The sequence below is a fragment of the Nyctereutes procyonoides genome, unplaced genomic scaffold, assembly GCF_905146905.1.
Source record: "Nyctereutes procyonoides isolate TBG_1078 unplaced genomic scaffold, NYPRO_anot_genome, whole genome shotgun sequence".
Taxonomy (NCBI): Eukaryota; Metazoa; Chordata; class Mammalia; order Carnivora; family Canidae; genus Nyctereutes; species Nyctereutes procyonoides.
Window position 1 is genome coordinate 4,054,802 of NW_026575043.1, and position 18,955 is coordinate 4,073,756.

At 41.3% G+C, this 18,955-nt stretch overlaps 1 protein-coding gene across 1 annotated transcript in view; it reads left to right on the plus strand.

Moving 5' to 3' along the window:
• Positions 1-14,009, plus strand: part of DCDC2 (doublecortin domain containing 2) — a 156,334-nt gene extending 142,325 nt beyond the window's left edge. Inside the window, exons 9-10 of the mRNA XM_055322922.1 lie at positions 9,396-9,698; positions 13,127-14,009. Of these exons, the coding sequence (XP_055178897.1) occupies positions 9,396-9,698; positions 13,127-13,186 (363 nt within the window). The 3' untranslated portion in view covers positions 13,187-14,009. The remainder of the gene's footprint in view (positions 1-9,395; positions 9,699-13,126) is intronic.
• Positions 14,010-18,955: the final 4,946 nt, after the last annotated feature.

Sequence of the window (18,955 nt, forward strand, 5' to 3'; positions counted from 1 at the left end):
AGTCCTGAGATTTTAGGATGGATGTAATGTTTGGAGGAACAATTCCTACTCAAAAACTAGTTCTCTTAAATTTTAGTTAGTTGGCTAAAATTTGAGGTAAATGTCAGGGGAGAAAACTTGAAGTATGGGTGAAAGTATCTTCCTGATATTGTTGCCTTTGCAATGAAATGCTGTGTCTCCTTTTTATTATGTGACTCTTAATGAACAGGGTAATGTCATCAGAATAAATCTTGCAGAATTGCCTTTATGGCTAAGCAACACTCTGTTGATAGTCAAGTCTATTTTCTCCCAGCTTTCAATAAAATTGATATTTTTTTAAACATTAAAAAATACTATTTTTATTTAAAGAGGCACTATTTCAAGTCTATTTACAATTATAAATTTTAACCAAAAGTGCTTTCTGGAGGGATGCCTAGGTGGCTCAGTGGTTGAGTGTCTGTCTTGGACTCAGGTCATGATCCTGGGGTGCAGGGATCAAGTCCTGCATCTGGCTCCCCACAGGAAGCCTGCTTCTCCCTCTGCCTGTGTCTCTGTCTCTCTCTTGGTGTCTCTCATGAATAAATAAATAAAATATTAAAAAAAAAAACCTTCCCAAAGTGGTGGTTTATTTCTGACCATACCTGGAGAGTGCCCAGTAAATATGAGCCCTGTTACCCTCATCTGTCCCTTCCCAAAGGCACATATTGTGCTGTTTTTTACCTGTAGGAAGCATATTTGTGTTTAATTCAAGACAGTGGTATGTAATACCATGGTAAATGTGGCAGTGGACACAAAGGTGAATAAGAAAGAGCTCTTGCTTCTAGAAACTTCCAGAGGGCCTCTGCAGAGCCAAGACTGATATTTCCCCATTTTTTCATAATCATTCCAAATATCTTTCAAGGCATCTACTTGACAGCAACTTTGTGTATCACATAAATAGTGTATAATCGCACACGGTAAGTAGAGTGTACTGATGGAATCTGGCAGGTGTCATGAGAGCACAGGTAAGGCATGGTGAAAGGAAGAGCATTGCAGGTGAAGATAGAGGGAACAGAATGAGTTAATAGCATGGTGCAGGGGACAGCCAGGGCTCCTTTCAGCCTTTTCCACAGAGGACATTCATTCTCCCCTGTTCCCCAGCCCCCAGTACTTATGTCTGGGAAGGTCTGGGTTTGTCCTCCCCACCCCGCCACATCCAGCCAGCCCTCTTCCCTTCATGAAGAGCCCAACATCTCTAGTTTGTGCTGAGAGACTTTTAAAGGAAACTGTGGAGGGAAGAAGGAGGGAGAGAGAGGGAAGAATATGAATATGAACATGAACGCCTGTGGAGCTGAGGAAAAAATGGAGGTAAGGTGGTCTTGGTGAGCGTAGTGGTCTGCCCAGCTGTGAAACAAAGTACCCCAGCTGGGTGGCTTCTGCAGTAGACATTTACAGTCCCCCATTCTGGAGGCTGGGAGTCTGAGATGGTGTTGGCGGGTTGGTTTCTTCTGCATGCTTTCTCTCTCCAGCTGGTGGATGGATGTCTTCTCCCCAAGTCTTCACATAGTCTTCACTCTGTACCTGTCTGTGTCCTAATCTCTTGTAAGGATCAGTCGTGTTGGACCAGAGCCCACCCTGTGGACCTCATTTCAAGTTAATTACCTCTTTAAAGGCTCCAGCTCCAAATACAGTCACCTTGTCAGAGGTTAGGTCTTCAGCATGTAAATTTTGAGGGGACATAGTTCAGCCCCAAACAGTGAGAACATGGGGTTTATTTAGGCAGATGCAGCATCTGCCTAGTACATGAAAAGACCAATATTCAGGGGCACCTGGGTGACTCAGTGGTTGAGCATCTGCCTATGGCTCAGGTCCTGATCCTGGGGTCCTGGGATCGAGTCCCATATCAGGCTCCCTGTGGGGTGGACAATCTCAGTGGACCAGAGTTTTAAATATCAGTTTGCATTTTTTACAAAGATTTATTTATTTGAGAGAGAGAAAGAGAGTGAGAACGAGCACAGGGGTGTAGAGGGGCAGACAGCTTCTCAAGCAGACACCCCACTGAGCATGGAACCTGACATGGGGCTCCATCCCAGGACCCCCAACATGACCTGAATGGAAATCAAGAGTCGACCACTTAACCAATTGAGCCACCCAGGGGCCCCAACATCAGCCTGCATTTTAACTGTATTAACCCATAAGGGCAAGACTGTCGCTAAGTGTCTTCTATGACTTTTTTGTTGTTGTTTTTGTGGGAATGAGATTTGGAAGGGAGATTGCTCTGAGTGGCCCACCAGAACACAAGTTCATTAGTGTAAACCCTGTGCTTGGCTTTTTCATCAGACAACCCCTAGAATCCTTCCATTCAATGGCAAGAAAAGTGGAGTGATGCCAGTAATAAACACAGATGTAGCTTGTTGTTTACAGTGGTCTTTTCTGTGCATGGTCCTATTTGTTCCGTACTACAATCCTGTGAGGTTGTTGTGACCATCCTCCAGTTCCAGAGGGGACTCAGGCCAGGTGTGCTGACTTCATTGGTACTAGGGTACTTTGCTGGCCTGAAGCAAGTCGCAGCTGCCTCACCCTGCACAGTGTGTATTTGACATTGCCTGTCGATGCCACCACTGCAGCAAACATCAGCAGTCACAGATCGTGTGCAGGAGACCCCCGTGCTGTTGCTCAGGTAGGAACACCGTCTCTGAGGATCACCTGAGAACTGGCTCCTGCCAGGTTAGGGGACGAGATCTGCATGGGTGCTCTGCTTCCTTAGCTGCAGGAAGGGCCTGTGACGGGACCTGGGGAAAAGGTTTTTTTTTTTCCCTTCCTGTTTCTCTTCCTTCTTCCTCACCTCCCTCAAGATGAATTACCATTTCTTAGTCTTTTCTTTTCCTTTGGGATACCTGCGCCTTCCTCCCCATACCCCCCAGCCCCTCCTTTGGCTGCTGTGTCTACCCCTCTCTATCTAAATTATTAAACGTTATCAGGATCTTTGTATGGTTCTTTGAGGTGAGAGTGGAACGTGGGCTCTGTGTACCTGAGCCTTGCTCAGTGACTAAACACTGGTGCCTGGTTAACTCTGACTGTGGCCGTGTCCCCTGGCAATCAGGCAGGTCCAGCTAAGTGGACAGAGGCTGAGAACTCCGTGGGGATTTTAAATAGTTGTAAAGATTTTTTGGAGGGAGTCAGGGGACTAGGAATATTTTTCTAGCACTTTCCATGTTTCTAAGTAAGCTGCTAGTCTCAGATCTGTTTGTTCATTCATTCAGCACCACCAATGACTTCCTACCACGAGTCACCTGATTTTTGGGAAGGGAAGCTTTTTACACCTGAGACAAGGGAGATGTCTGCCTAGAGTGTAATTGCAGAATAAAGCAGGGAAGATAACCAGAAGTTGGTTCCTCAGTTAGGTGGCCACACAGAGCCAGCCACATAGCTCTCCCTGGTGGTCAGGAGTTGGGGCATATGATTCCTTTAAAAATTGAAGCAAGAGGAGCACCTGGGTGGCTTGGTTGGGCATCCAACTCTTGATTTCAGCTTAGGTCATGATCTCAGGGTCATGGGATCGAGCTCCGTGTTGGACTCTGTGCTGGGTATAGAGCCTGCCTAAGATTCTCTTTCCCTTTCCCTCTGCATCTCCCTTCCTGCTTGATCTCTCTCTCTTTCTAAAAGAAAAAAAAAAGAAAGAAATTGAAGATTCTCCTAACATACAGCTGAACATTAACCGTTCTTAAATATACAGATCTGTGGCCATTAGAACATTCACGATGTTGTTTAGCTGTTACCTCTGTCTAGTTCCAGATCATTTTCCATCTCCCCAAAAGCAAACCCCATGCCTATTTTTTTTAAAAGATGTATTTACTTATTTGAGAGAGACAGAAACAGAGTGTGCAAGCAGGGGGAGGAAGAAGCAGACTCCCCACTGAGCACAGAGCCGGATGTGGGGCTCCATTCCAGGACCCTCAGATCATGACCTGAGCTGAAACCCAAGAGTTAGACGCTCAACCAACTGAGCCACCCAGGTGCCCCAAAACCTCATGCCTATTAAGTGACCTTTCCCATTCTCCCCTCTCCCCATGCCTGGCAACCACGAATCTGATATCTGTCTCTATAGGTTGACCCATTCTGAATGTTTCACAGAAATGAAATCCTCCAATATGTGACGTTCTGTGGCTTTGTGCAGAGCTGTCTAACTCACAGCCTGCCCCCCAGGGAAGAGCTGTACTAGCTGTTAGATGACATCCCAAGGCCTTCTAAGAAGGACATTCACCCGAGTAAACTCTCCTTTGTGGGTGTCCTAGTGCCAGGGCCGAACATCAGGCCACTGTTGTGTGAGGGTCATTGGAGTCCTGGAGAGTTTCTCTACAGCAAGAGAAGGAGGGAAAGGATCGAGGAAGTGAGCAGAGCTGACTTTGCCTCCTTTCTTCCTCATTGTCCTGAAGGACAGCTTCCTCCCCCCAGGGACCCCCACCCTACTGTGGAATGAGCATTCTTTTGCTTCTCTGCAGGCCTTCACCATGGTATAGATTTTATCTGTGTGTGTGTGTGTGTGTGTGTGTGTGTGTGTGTGTGTGTGTGTGAATGGGTGTGAAACCCGGTGTTCCTTCCGGGGACGATTTGATTGATGTATGCACTGGAAACATCCTTAATAATTTAATGCCTGCTTCAAAGGAGATTACACCAAAAAGCACATTGCTTTTCATTTATTCATTACAGATATGTCAGAGCAGAATTTTTTTTTCCTGGCCTGAGTTGTAGTGTCATAGTAATAATAAATTGTGTTCTACACTGTGGATATTTTCGAGGATTAAAAACCTTTTAACTCATGTTACTGTCTTATTTAAACTGATCCATTTGGTAGTGCAGCACCTCTATCTTGCATTTCATAAAGTTGCACTAACCAGATGTGGCTTCATGTGAAGACGATAAAATAGCCATGTTGGGAAAGTCTAATAGAAGTAATGGGATGGAAGGTGTAATACTAGGTGTTAGCAGTGGTGCTAGTGTGTTGTGCCCAAGATTGCGAATCTGAGAAACCACCAAGGAGCCGACACCGATGCAAGCGCACGAGGGTTTATTAGCAAGCTCCAGCTTGGGTCCAAGTGTACTCGACACAGCCGAGCAGGGACTTGGACCTCGAAGTGGGTTACAGCTGGGTTTTTTATAGGCTGGTCTAGGGGATTTTCAGAAGGGGTGGAGGAATTTCTCCACGTCCTGTTTACATTCTGATAGGGGGCTTTCAAGGGCATTGAGCTCTGTTCTCATTCTAATATGAGACTTTCTACCATGGGCGTGGGCTCTGTTGTCTTTCTTATATGGGATTCTCTGCTGAGGGCAATTCTGAGCTCTGTTGTCTTTCTGATATGGGATTCCCTGCAGTTTTTCCCATAAAGTTCAGCTCTTATTCACAGGGGCCTAAGATGGCTGTACTTGTGCTAATGCTAAACTTTAAGTGGGAGATGGCCTTAATTTTTCTCGGCCTCCACAAGTGATGGTGGAAGAACAGGGCCTGAATTCAGGACTGGGTGTCTCCTTCCTTGGAGAGAGGTTAGAGTTTGTCCCAGTTGCTTGCATGAAAAGAAGAAAAAAAATGTATACGTTTTTGGAAATTGGTAGTGAAGACAAAGAGGAAGAGGAGAAACACAAAACTAAGAACTAAGAACTAACTAACACTCATTTTGCCACCTTTTGGTATAAATCCAGATTTCATGAAGGGAAAACAGACTTTTCCTGTTGACACAGAAGTAGTCACCTTGGGGCACCTGGGTGGCTCAGTCTGTTGAGCATCTGCCTTTGGCTCAGGTCTTGATCTCAGGGTCCTGGGATGGAGCCCCGCTTCGGACTCCCTGCTCAGTGGGGAGTCTGCTTCAACCCCTGCCTCTGCCTGCTGCCCCACCCCCACTCATGTGCACGCGCACACACACTCTCTCTCAAATAAATAAGATCTTTAAAAAAAAGAATTAAAAAAAAAAGAAGTAGACACCTTAACAGACTTCAGCAAGCTCTTGTATTCTCAGAGAGAAGGAACAGATCTAGATTCCTAAATGATCACCATAAATTTTGGGTTTTCTCTGTTATTATTATTAAATGCTTTTATTATAAAATTTTGTGTAATTTCTCTTTCAAACCAAAACCAAATGGGCAAGTTAAGGTACCTTAATGATTTCTAGGAGGGTGATAGACAATTATCCAGTTCTCAGAAATAATTTAAAAAGAAATGTGCTCTTGTTGGCCATTAGTGCTGTAGTATTTTTGGATTTTTGTATGTAATGCTTCAGGGACTCTGCCTAACAATCTTTATAATGTTCCCTCCCTAGATCACACCAAAAGTCTTTAATAGAGATCCAGAAATGTTTTTGTTCTCAGGTCGGTCATTCTTTAAATATTAAAAGCGATGTTGCCTCTTGCAGAGTCACATTTTCTGGCTGTTGAAAACACGGTAGTGACTATGTGAAATAGCAGCTTCTCCCATTGTTTGAGGAAGAATAGCAGGACTTGGCAAAATATTGCCTTGCGGGGCAGCCCGGGTGGCTTAGCTGTTTAGTGCGGCCTTCAGCCCAGGGTGTGATTCTGGAGACCCGGGATCGAGTTCCACATTGGGCTCCCCGCAGGGAACCTACTTCTCCCTCTGCTGGTGTCTCTACCTCTCTGTGTCTCTCATGAATAAATAAATAAAATCTTTGGGATGCCTGGGTGGCTCAGCGATTGAGCATCTGCCTTCAGTTCAGGGTGTGATCCCGTGATCCTGGGATCGAGTCCCACATCGGGCTCCCTGCATGGAGCCTGCTTCTCCCTCTGTCTCTGCCTGTCTCTCTGTGTCTCTCATGAATAAATAAATAAAATATAAAAAAAATACTGCCTTGGGTTCAAATCCTAGCCCTACTTGGTCACCACGGCTGAAGCGTTGAGTGGTTTCTCATCTTCCTTATGTGGGTAAGAGATATAAGAAGTGTACTTTGCAGGGTTGTTGTGAGGGTTTCAGGAATGATAAATGGATGAACACAGAGCATGACACTCAGCATGGACGGGAGACGTGTGCTGCACTGTGTTCTCCACCCACAAGCAGTGTTCATGCGGTGTTTCATTGGTCATGGTGACCAAAGCCTGGAGACCTGATGGCAGGCTGCCACCCCCACTGTGAAAGGTCCCTTTCCTGACCCATGCTCTGGGCACTTATCACCTCATGCTGTATTATACTGTGCCCTGTGACTGTACTGCTCTGAGCTCCCTGATTCGAGACTCTGTGTCATATCTGTCTCTGAATGTCCAGCATCTAGACTGTTGTTCAGTCCAGGTGGGTCTCCAGGCCCAGTCATGAGGGTTATGGCGACAGATCCCTCCAGATGTCTTTTTAGGGTCACATATCCTTCTGAGTCACTAAGAAAGAAGCTTCTGGATCTGGGTTCGAAACCCCTCAGCGTTTTCTTGACCTCTTGAGTGGGAAGCCACCCACCGTGATTCTCTGAGTTGGCTCCTTCTTCTAGCTCTTCCTCACCTGGAGTCCCCTCTCTGACATTTCCTCTCTTCTGCTTTCATAATGACAGTGCCCACCCTCTCACTTACCAGACTCTTCCATTGCCCATTGCTCGAAGCGTGTCTGCCTCATTGCCTTGCCATGAGTGTTCTCTGTATAGAGAGAATGGGATAGGGCTTAGGAGATGGGAGCATACTGTTTTGCCTCTTCAAGATTGGAAGTTTTTTTCACCTTCAGTTAGGTCTTATACATAAAAGCTGGAAATCCTTGCCAAACATTGTGGGGTTCCATGCCATAAATCTTTGTCTTTTCTCTTAGCACCATCTGGCAGATTCACCCACACACATACGTGCCCATTTCTGGCCTTCCTAGGGGCCTCGCCCTGGGCAGCAAGCTTAGGGGTCTTGGGGGCCCCATGCCTTTCGACATTAAGCATCCGAGTGGAAATGTGAAAGACAGAGCCACACTGTACTATTATTTAAGCTGTGTGAAGACAAAAGACGACGGTTATTGGAATATCTTAAGAGCAACTGATTTTTTTCTTTCATTTTTTTAAAGTATGTCTTTGATAATCATGCGGTCAAAACTGAGACTCTACTTTGAGCAGAATATAAGCTCTTTCCGCTTCAAAATAATGTGTCGAGTTTTGCCCTGAACTTTCAGTCTACTTTGTTTGTTTTCCCTTTACTTCCAAAATGGAGAGTATTATGTTAATTTTACAAGAAGACCATGAAGACCGACCTCATAAGAAGCATTTGTGCAGCTTGAGGAGAATGGATTTCCAGAGCTACAAGGGGGGGTAGGGGTAATTGCATCTCAGACCCTCCTTTTATAGATGCTGGAGGACTAGGTGACCTGTCTACTGTCAACCAGAAAGAGGCAGGCTAGAGTCCTAATTTAGAACAAGTCCTGTTCTTTCCTACACTTTAAAAGAAAAGCTGTTATTTTACTGGAGGCAATGAAAAACCTGAGGTTCTAGGACAGAGTGTATCAGACAGATGGGGAGCGACTCTAATGTTTTCTTAGGATGTGATGTGCCAGGTACAGTGGTAGGCATGCATATAACTTCTCTCATTTATTCCCCCTGGGTGTTTTATTATATTCTCCTTTTATAAGTGGGGACTCTGGTGCTCACAGAGTTAGCTGATGGATGGCCAGTGCTTGAACCTGGGTCTCCAAAGTCTTGGCTCTGGAAGTCAGCCCCTTGTGTCTTTTAAAGCACCTTTACATGTATCCAAATAACTGTGAAATGCCTAATTGGAGCTTATAAATTCCTGAGCACTTATTGTTTTTATAGAAAGAACATATAGTTTCTTGGCCTCAGATCTGCACGATCGTTTTTGTGTTTTGAGATACACCATGAACTCCCAGGCATTGTGTAGGAAGTGGTCCACATCTGGTGCTAGATGACTTGGGTTCACATCCTGGTACTACCACCATTGCTCTCTTTCTGTACCTAGAGACGTAAATACACACCAGGCAGTTGTGGTAAGGATGATGACATCTCCACAGGACTTTTTGTCTTTTTTTTTTTTAAACCTCCTCCTCAGGGTGGGACACTCCACTAGATATTGGCCAAGGACCCTGCAGTCTGGCTTCCTTTCTGCCCCAGGGGCTTCTAAGCACTGGAGGTACATGCTTCATCCCAGATCTGGCTCTTTCACTTATATACAGTAGGATCTTGGGCTAGACACTTGGTCTCTTTGTACCTTAGTTTTCTCACCTGTAATAGGGGAATAATACTAACCTCACAGGATTGTGGTGAGGAGCCAATGAGGAAATCCTGGTGAAGAGTGGCGTTCAGTAGGTATTTAATGAGAGTTAGCACGTTCTCTACTGCAGACTGCTATTCACATGTAAGGAAGTTTTACCTGACTGTGGTATAGTAATTATTACATCATTCTAATGTGCAGTGCAGAATCTCTGTTGCGCTGCTTGTTTTCATCTGTTATTCATTCTGACCCACCAGAGACCAGCAGAAATAGTAGATGAGGAAGAAGATGGAGAGAAAGCAAACAAGGATGCAGAGCAGAAAGAAGATTTTTCGGGAATGAATGGTGAAGTTGAAGAAGGAGGAGATCTGGAGGCTACGGAAGCCTCTGAGGAGGTGGAGGAGGTCCCGGACCACAGGGAGGAGCCTGCAGGTCCCACCCGAGGTAATGGAGGCACCGATGAAGAAAATGGGGAGGAGCTGGATCAGGTTACTACTGAGCTTCAGGAGGCAGTGGACGAGGATGTCAAGTCTCAAGGAGCTGGCACTGGACAAAATGAGGTATTTCTATTGCTTTTGCTCCCTGGTGTTCATGCTCGAATATGTGTGTGGTGTACATGCCCAGGCACTTAGCAAATTATTCAAGCACTTAAGACTTTCTTAAGTCTTTCTTTGAAACCACTTACTGTTGAGCAGGGAAGGACTCAATACCATTTACTCGACTATGTTATTTCAGTCCATTAATAAGTATTGTCATCCATCTATCAGAATCCATGCATCTGTCCTGTCATCCACCCATCCACCTACTCATCCATCCATCTATTCACCCATTCATCCACCTATCTATCCACTCACCCACGCACTCATCTACCCATCCGTCTACTCATCCATCCATTTCACCCACCCATCCACTCATCTACCTACTCATCTACCCACTCATCCACCCTGCCACCCCCTCACCCACCCATCCCCTTACCCACCCACCCATCTATCCACTCACTCATCCATCCACCCATCCCCTCACCCACCAATCTAACCACCCATCCCCTCATCCACCCATCTACCCACTCATCTACCCATTTCACCCATCCACCCACTCATCCACCCACCTACCCATCCATCCATCCTAATCTCATTCTACAAAGTTTGCAGAGGTCCTAAGAATGTATATAACAAATATAAACAGATGCAAATACATTAAGATCAGGAAAGGTACAGACAAGAAAGGAGCATCAAGGCCATGAGACCTAGACATGAAAGAAAGAACGTCACCTCTGTCACAGGTGACGTCTTTGGAGATGTTAGTTTGACTTGTTTAGTCTGTGTTAAATGGATTAACCAAATTAAGCATTTGATGCACCAGAACTTAATAACATGTGGTTCTACTTATTATACATAGAGGGTAAGGAAATACGTGGTAAAGCCTCCTTCCTAGCTTGCTTTTCCACCAGGGTTCCTGCAGCAGGATATTCTCAATGTGCAGGCATTCTTCCAGAGGAGAGAGGATTAAATTAGGGACTGATAAATAGGCTCAAGTTCAGTGTCACAGTGTGAGGGGCAGGGTGAACTGCACAGCATCCCCACTAACCACATATGCCCTTCCTGTCTATCTATTTGGCCAGGGCCCACCTCCCTCAGGCTGTAACCTCTCAAGTGGGCTTTGCTATCATTATTCCTGATGCCCGGTCTCATGAGTGGGCTTCTCTTGATGATTTATTATTGCTTCATCTGTTTTATTTTGCTTAGAAGGGGATCAAATTTAGTAATGTTAAAATGCGAACAAGTTCTTGTGGCCAGGTTTCAATAACCAGTACAGAGTTCTCTGTAATCTGTTATTCTGGCTCATACAAAAACCATCCTTAACATCTAAATGAAAACACCCAACGTGTCTTCCACTTCATCTTTCCTCAAGATGAGGGACTCATAGTGGTAGTCAATAAATTCCCCATCTGCAGTTCTCCACAGTCACTGAAATTTAGTGACAGTTTATATTCTGAAGTTGTTTGTAGCTAAAATTAGAAAAAAAATTCAGTCAATTACATGATTCCTTTTCCCTCAGTAAGGAAACAAAATGAACTTCTCAAGGAAACAGACACACACATGCCTATACAAACACACTTTTACTTTCTGAAAGGAAGCAAAATGGTTTATCTGCTTGTGTCATATGGAAAACACATTGTCATTTATATGGTGACTGCAATAGTAGACTTCGCGAAGTTCTTTGTGATGGCTGCCTTCGATGAAAATTCACTGCATGAAATCAAAGTGTAAATCCTATGTGGGACCTAGGTGGTAAGATCCAGTATGTACCCTTCCAGTAGTCTAGGTTTTCCTTCAGTGTCATAACCTAAAACTGTTTTACGGAAATGAATGGATGACCTACCTATATTTCCATTCTGTAAGTTTAACTTTTAAAAATAAGCCTTTTATAAGAATTGAGCCTCAGTCAAGATCAAGGTTATATAATTTGAAGTGCAAGTTTCCCCAGAATGTATTGACGGGAATCTAAGCTTGTGGAATTGCAAAGGAGCAAGTGCCTGATACATGGCGAGTTAGGGATTTTATTTTATTTTATTATTTTTTAAAAAGATTTTATTTACTTATTTATGAGAGACAGAGAGAGACAGAGGCAGAGACACAGGCAGAGGGAGAAGCAGACTCCTTGCAGGGAGCCCGATGTGGGACTCGATCCCTGAAGCTGGGATCTGGGATCATGCCATGAACTGAAGGCAGATGCTCAGCTGCTGAGCCACCCAGGTGTCCTGAGTTAGGGATTTTAAAAACTATGCAAATACCAGAGCAAAGCAGTTACCCAGAAAGAGATTGAATCTTATTTGACTCATCCCTCTTATAATGGCAGTGTGTGTTGTTTTCACTCTTCCTAAAGTACTAGTTCAGGTACATTTTAAGCATATCAAGTCTATGAAAAAGAAGATACATATGAATTATAAATTATACATTAAAAATTAACCATTTCCAAAGGACTGTTTACTTCTCAAATGACTAAGAATTCAGTTTATCGTGTAACATTTTGTTCTATGTAGCTGTCCTTAGACACAGTATATTGTGATTATAGGAAGACAGCAGGTGCATATGACAGATACACAACAAGCAACTGACATTTATTGGGCTTGTGTTATATTCAAAGTACTATTTGAAACACTTCTTGAGATAACGTGAAATAAGAGACCACCCCGGTCATTTTCTTTTTCTTTTTTTTGTGCAGAAATTATGGCTGGAGGTGGAGGGGCCCTGGAGCTAGTCCTACTGTCTTCACACTGGCCCTCTGGCGGCTGTGGAGCCTTCAGGGTTCCCTAGGGCAGAGTTTGAAAATCAACTAATTCTAATCTCATCCCCTTGGATTTCAATCTAGTAGGAAAAGGACGCATTGTACACAAGACACGATTTTTAATACCCTAAAGGAAGTTCAAGGGGCAGGGATGCCATTGCTGTTGGAGAAATACTGCTCTATACTTGATTTCCTTCCTGCTCTTCTCTCTCTGATACTTGATGGCACTTGGTACTGTATTCACAAGAGTTTGTGAACTCTAACTAATAGAAGAACATCTGGTATGGGGCTGGGTTAATGTGACATGAGGATAGAATTGCTGTGCTTTTTTTCCTCTTTCCTCTGAAAATGCTGAAATGAAAAGTATAAATACGCTGTTGAAAAGAAAAACTTAAAAGTGTAATCAAGAGGCAAAATTGAGAAAAGTAAAGCCTGTAGCACAAGAAATGAGTCTGTGCTTCTTAGGAAGCACATCGTAGATTATGGTTCCAGGCAGGACTTTTGTGCAAGCAAGGTGTTGAGAATGGCATGTCCACTGGGTAATGCTCAACTGAAAAAGAAAGGGGACCCAAGGAACTATTTTTAATTGAATATTTATACGATTTTACATGAAACACAGAGTATTTTTTTTTCCTTGCGAATTTTATGACCTTTGTGACTAAAGAGCTAAATATCTTTGTTATGATCTCTCTTCTTCCAGGCTGACTTAGACCACCAAAGACCACCAAGACCAGAAGTAAAAATCACCAGCCCACAATGAGAAAATGAGAACAACAAACAAAACAAGGACTATGTTGTCATAGCATAGATAATTTTCAAAAAGAAGAGTATGTTGATTATCAGAAAAATGAAGGGTTATAATACTTGAATAATAAGGATATAGTTACTGCGGAACATAATGTGACAATATGGTTGAATACTACCTACTGAATTTTAAGATTAGAGGCTTAATGGAAAGACTAGATAATTTTGAATAGCTACTAAAGGGGAGTGACTTCTTTTCATGGAATGTATTTTTAAAAGTCTTTTAGGAAAATTAAAAGGGTATAGGAGCACTTTCCCCGGATGACAATTGGCCACTTGTCTTTATAAGCGATGGAAAAGAATAGGGCCACACCTATTGGATCCTTTTCTATAAATTTAGAAATGAGGCTATTAGATGGGAGTTTATCCTATAGCACTTATCTAGGAAGGCAGAGAATTTTAAAGAGATGGTAATAGGAAAGCATGTACTATTTTTTTTAAAGCAATAAACTCTTGCATAAACAACTGTAGTTTAGTTTCAGAGACTGGCAATAGATTGAAATGTTTCCGTGACTTGTCAACATTCTTTTCTTTCTTCCTCCTCATCCCAAATCCATCTTACACAAATTAAAAAGACAGCACAGGGTGTTCACTTTGGAAGGTGGAAGTCTTCATTCAGGGTAGTGGTGATTAATCTTGACATGACATTCCCTCAAGCGCTTCAGGTTTTAATCCTTGTGTCTTTAGTGACACATTCAGGAAGGAATTTTACCATGGGACACCCAGTTATATTCACTGAACCTGGCTGGCTGGTGTGCAAGTTCTGGTATTCTGTGGATTTTCATGGAACTAGTCTGCCCTCACCAGTAATATCCATCTCTTCTCCATCATGTTCTTATGTTAGAAAACTCTGTATTGGCTAATCTAAAGATTGAATTCCCTCCAGTTTTTTACAAAAAAAAAAAAAAAAAAAAAAACTAGACTGCCTAATAGGAAGAGTTTGTCACTGCTCCATTTGACTTGCTTTTTTCCTTATTTCTGTTAGGATTGGCCTTGTCATACTTTTGCCCCTATGGTTATTAGCAAATGTTTATTGTAATGGCCAGTTATGTTTAGACTTTCAAGCAGATTCCTTCCTAAATAATTAGAATCCATCTGGGAGAAATTGTTGAAAAATATTTAAGTTGTCGTAATGAGACCAGTTCCTTATTACAATTCTGTGGGCTAATTAAATGAACTCCCAATGGCCTTGTTAGGTAGATATGGGGAAAAATACGATTGTATTAGTTTTTTGAATTGTCAAGAGATGATGCAGATCTTCCTTAAATATAGAAATAATATATTTTTTCGTATTAAAAATATTTTGTGATTATGTAGACGTTATAAATTTGAAATGTAAAATTCCAGTGCTTTTGTAGAATTCATTGTTAATCCTAAATTTAAAAGATTTTCTTCCCCTCCAGGTTTTATAACCAGCCATTTGGAATAAAGGTAGCTATATCAAGCACTTAATAATACTACAGAGAACTAATGTATTTTTTCCTAGCAGCTATTTTAGTATTTTCTACAAATAGGAAGCATAAACAGAGACTATAATGTAACAGTATTGGAAAGAGATTGTGATATAAGGGTGTATTGATCTGGGAGGATGAATTGTCAACGAGGGTTCTATATTTCTTGTATAAAAATCTAGACTGTGCTTTTTACAAGTCAGCTTATTTTTTCAAATGGGACAATATGAGATGTAGTAGACTACAAACAACAGTCTTGTGTTGCTAGGGAAATAAGACTAGCTGGTTTTTTAATGTTAAATTCCCATGCCATTACTGGGCCTGGGGTTAATTATTTTAAATAGTTTATAGAAATCAGGGGTTAAATGCCTGAAATTATAACTAATTCTCAAGATGATTCTTTCCCTTTTCTTTCTTTAATGAATTTCTCTTTTTTCCTTCTTTAAAAGAGATCTCTTGAGTTTTTTTTTTCCCCTCCTGTTCTTCATTATACTATGAAGCTTAGGTTTTCAGAGCCTTTTTAAGAGTTATTTCAATGAAGCCCAATGTTTTTACATGAAAAACAAAGTATACAAATACTTCAATATGATGAGAGGTCATAGTAACTGTAGCAAAAAATTTAAAAATTAGGATATAATTCTTCTCTTGGACCAATGTGCATGTTTTACCGCCTGTTGACAAGATATAATTGTGGCCTCCCTTGAGGGCATGAACAACTAATCACTCTATAACACTTTGCAGACATATATCACTAAAAAAAATGAAATATGTCGTCTAACCATGGGAAGACATCATTCACAGAAAATGCAAAGTGTGCCTGTCATTTTGGAGATGACGTCAACACAAAGGAGGAATGCTGATTCACGTCCCCCATGTGGATGTTTTCTCTGTGGGAATGGTGGTCCTGGTGGCAGGCTAGCTGCAAGGGTTAAGCTGGGCTCACTGACAGATCTGGAGAGCATTTATGTGAGTGAGCAGAAGAGATCTGGGTTAGGCTGCAAGTATTGTTCCTTTCCAAGAGGGAGGATACTGTGAAAAACCCCTGTAGCTTTGGTGTGCTAGCCAGAGGAATGCTTTTAGTTTTAAGGAACTCTTTCCTCAAACTTAATTGGGTTCTAAGACATTTATAAACAACTGGTTGCTTAGTTGAATTGGAACATTAGAGTTTTGCAGAAGAAGACACAAATTTTAGCTAGTGTCATTTTCATGCTAAAGATGTTCCATCTTGCTCCGTAGCCTCCTCTGTTCATCACCCAGGCAGCATCCACTGATTTCTAGTTAGTTATACAATATGATATTATGGCCATATGATAACTTTTTACTCACTATTTTTCTCTATAGCCATAGGATGACTTTCCACTTAATAAGACATTTTCCCCTATGCGTTTTGGGAAATATTCAAATGCCAGACTCACAGGAAGAGCATGATACCCTCATGTTTTATTCTGGAGTGTTGGCTCCTGGTATGGTCTGTAAAGACAGAACCAGCCCCTAGGTATGTGGCTTGGAGTCTCTTGGATATCTCTGAGGGATATGGTTGTGAAGCCATACTAATGTGAGCTTCTTCATGCTAACTTTTCCAGCGTATAGCTCATAAACCAACATCCTGGAAGACTTCACTAAATGACCTATCTTATACATAAGATGGGATGAACGTCTGTCTATTCAAAATTGTGACCATAGAACATCAAGAAGGCTTCTTTATGTTATTCACTGACTCTCCTAAAGAATTAACTCTGTACTTTCATTTTGATCAATAAAGCAGCAAAGCAAGTTTTTAAAGCAGATTAATTACTAGAGAGAAAGAAACATCTGAACTGTTGCCAATCTGAACAGAGAGAATAAATAGATATTCACCTATACATATCAAATACTTGTACAGTTGCACTCACACACTTTAAAATACTGAACAGGCCTCTCCAGGCATAGCGTTGTTAATAGAATAAGGCTCTTCTGAGAGAGGCAATGTGTAAAACACACGTGGAGAGGAAACACTAAGAAATGATATAGATCATGGTGCTTTAAAACTTGTTTCCTGGAGACTTTAAGAAATTTAAAATTTCAGAGTAAGAAAGTTACCAGAATTTTGATGAAAAATTTATTGTATGGAGGAGTGATTGCAGATGGATAGACAGACAGACAGATGATGGATCACCTTGTTTTCCTGACCTAATGACAGAGTCCAGTCCCTTAGTTCATTGTTACCAGCCCTAAGGACCATATATGCCTCAGGTGCAGAATATTTCATACCAACAAAGGCTCTGTCCAAAGGTTACCACTGTTCATGAATGTGTGTGCATGCTTTGCAGGAATGCATAGAGGACTCTCTTTGGTACCAAATAGCCAGGTTCACTACAAATAGAATAAAAGACTGACTTATTGTTTCACCTCTTTATCTATAATGCTCTGGTTCAGTGCAGAAACTTCATAGTGTCCCTGAGTGACTCTAATGTCCTGGAGTGGCACCACTTTCTTGTTTTCTTTGCATTTTTTTAAGGTTAATCTGTCTCAGGTGATGAGTATATGCAGTTCTTTGTTATTAAATATCAGTCTTGTAAATGCTCTTAAGATTCTTGCTTCCCAGAAATTATCCTGGTATGGAAATGGGTCTGATTCTTACCATATAAAATTTGTGTATTTCTTATGAATTCTAAGGGACTTGGAGAGAGTGTGAAAGTGCATTCCAACCTGTTGATGCAGAGGGAAATACTGTTTTGGAAAAGGCAGGCATCCTATAAAATACGGGGAATTAGGAAAGAATTTTAAAATGTCTGGATAACCATAAAGCATTTATAAAATCAGGAGGTAAGTAATGGAGCTCTGTTGACTTAAGCCAACAACAGACTTAGCTTCAATCTGTGAATGGGACCAAATGAATTCCCTATAGTTTTATCAGTTTAAACCACATAGTCTAATTGAGTGGCTGAGTTATGACCACAAATGTCATGGCAAGTGGGAAGAGGGAATGGCCATAGTCAATTTCAAAAGAAGTTTGGAAAAAACTTATTCTGGTTGTTGCTTCACTGCTTCTTTTGTGCCTTAAATCCTTACTATGTACAATGATTAAGGGTGATTATTGATGTTATAAGTAAAGGTTTAGTTGAGCTTATCATTTTTATGTGATTTATGTTTAGAACTTCTCTTTGTAAGGCAAGTTATTTGTGCTTTGATCAAATTATGAGCATTAGCTTTTTTTTATTTCTGTATCAGCGCTCACTCTGAAATATAAAAGTTTACTGTATCTTTTGAGTAAATAGATATGTGTTTTATGTAACTAATATGTGTCTGGGCCTTTTTATTGTTTGTTTATGATGTTGTGTGGCTGATATTTCATTTATCAATTCTCTGCATGACATTTTTTTTCACAAATGCAGTAGAAACTTTTTGATTTAAACCATGTATTCAACAATACTTCTGTTTCTATTTGGCATGGGTATTAAGTTTCATTACGTAAAGAAAAGTAATTTACACCTTCATGCACATGTTGTTTAGTTGATGAAATTTTCAGGTATTTTAAAAGAAAACATCGTTTTTTCTTTTATGAAATCGTTTTAGGGAAACACAAGTCCTGAGTTTTTGTTATGGTAAATGAAAATATCTTTTAAAACAAAACAAATTGTCCAAATCACACATATTTTTTGTAGATAGAGCTATGGGAATAAACTTACAATTTTTTTTAAACTTACAATTTTACAAAGAAGGTAGCTAAAATTCTGCTTTAGTTTGTGGGCTAGTCACTGCTTTCATTCTACCAAATTAAAGTTGTTTTGTGTTTTCCCTTCATGTGTGAGAAAAGTAGTTAAGCACAAGAATTTAGCCTTCTTGATGTGTGATAACAAAATATGTGTATTGAGGTCCCATAACTGAGGAGAATACCCATTGAGCAGTTCACTCGTGTATCTCTGTTACTCCATGAGAGTGGAAAAGCAAACCTCACCAACGAAGAAGGCATCTGGATTGCCAAGGTCAAATCTCCTTACAGGCTTCCCATAACCAACAATTACTGTCAGTTCTACAAGGCATTGTAAAGTGACTAGCCATGCACTGGTTATAAAATTCTTATTTATGAAAATAAACATACAGCTTTTCTGCAGGTTTCCAAGTGTGTTTCTCTCCCTAATGGTACCTCAGTCTATTAAATATTTATATAGATCTCCCAATGTCCTCATAAACTCAATCTTCCATTAAAGAGACAAAAATGATGCAGCGATATCATGCCCTTTTCTTTGCATTTATTATTGGCTTCATAATAACAAAAATGATTTTTAAAATAT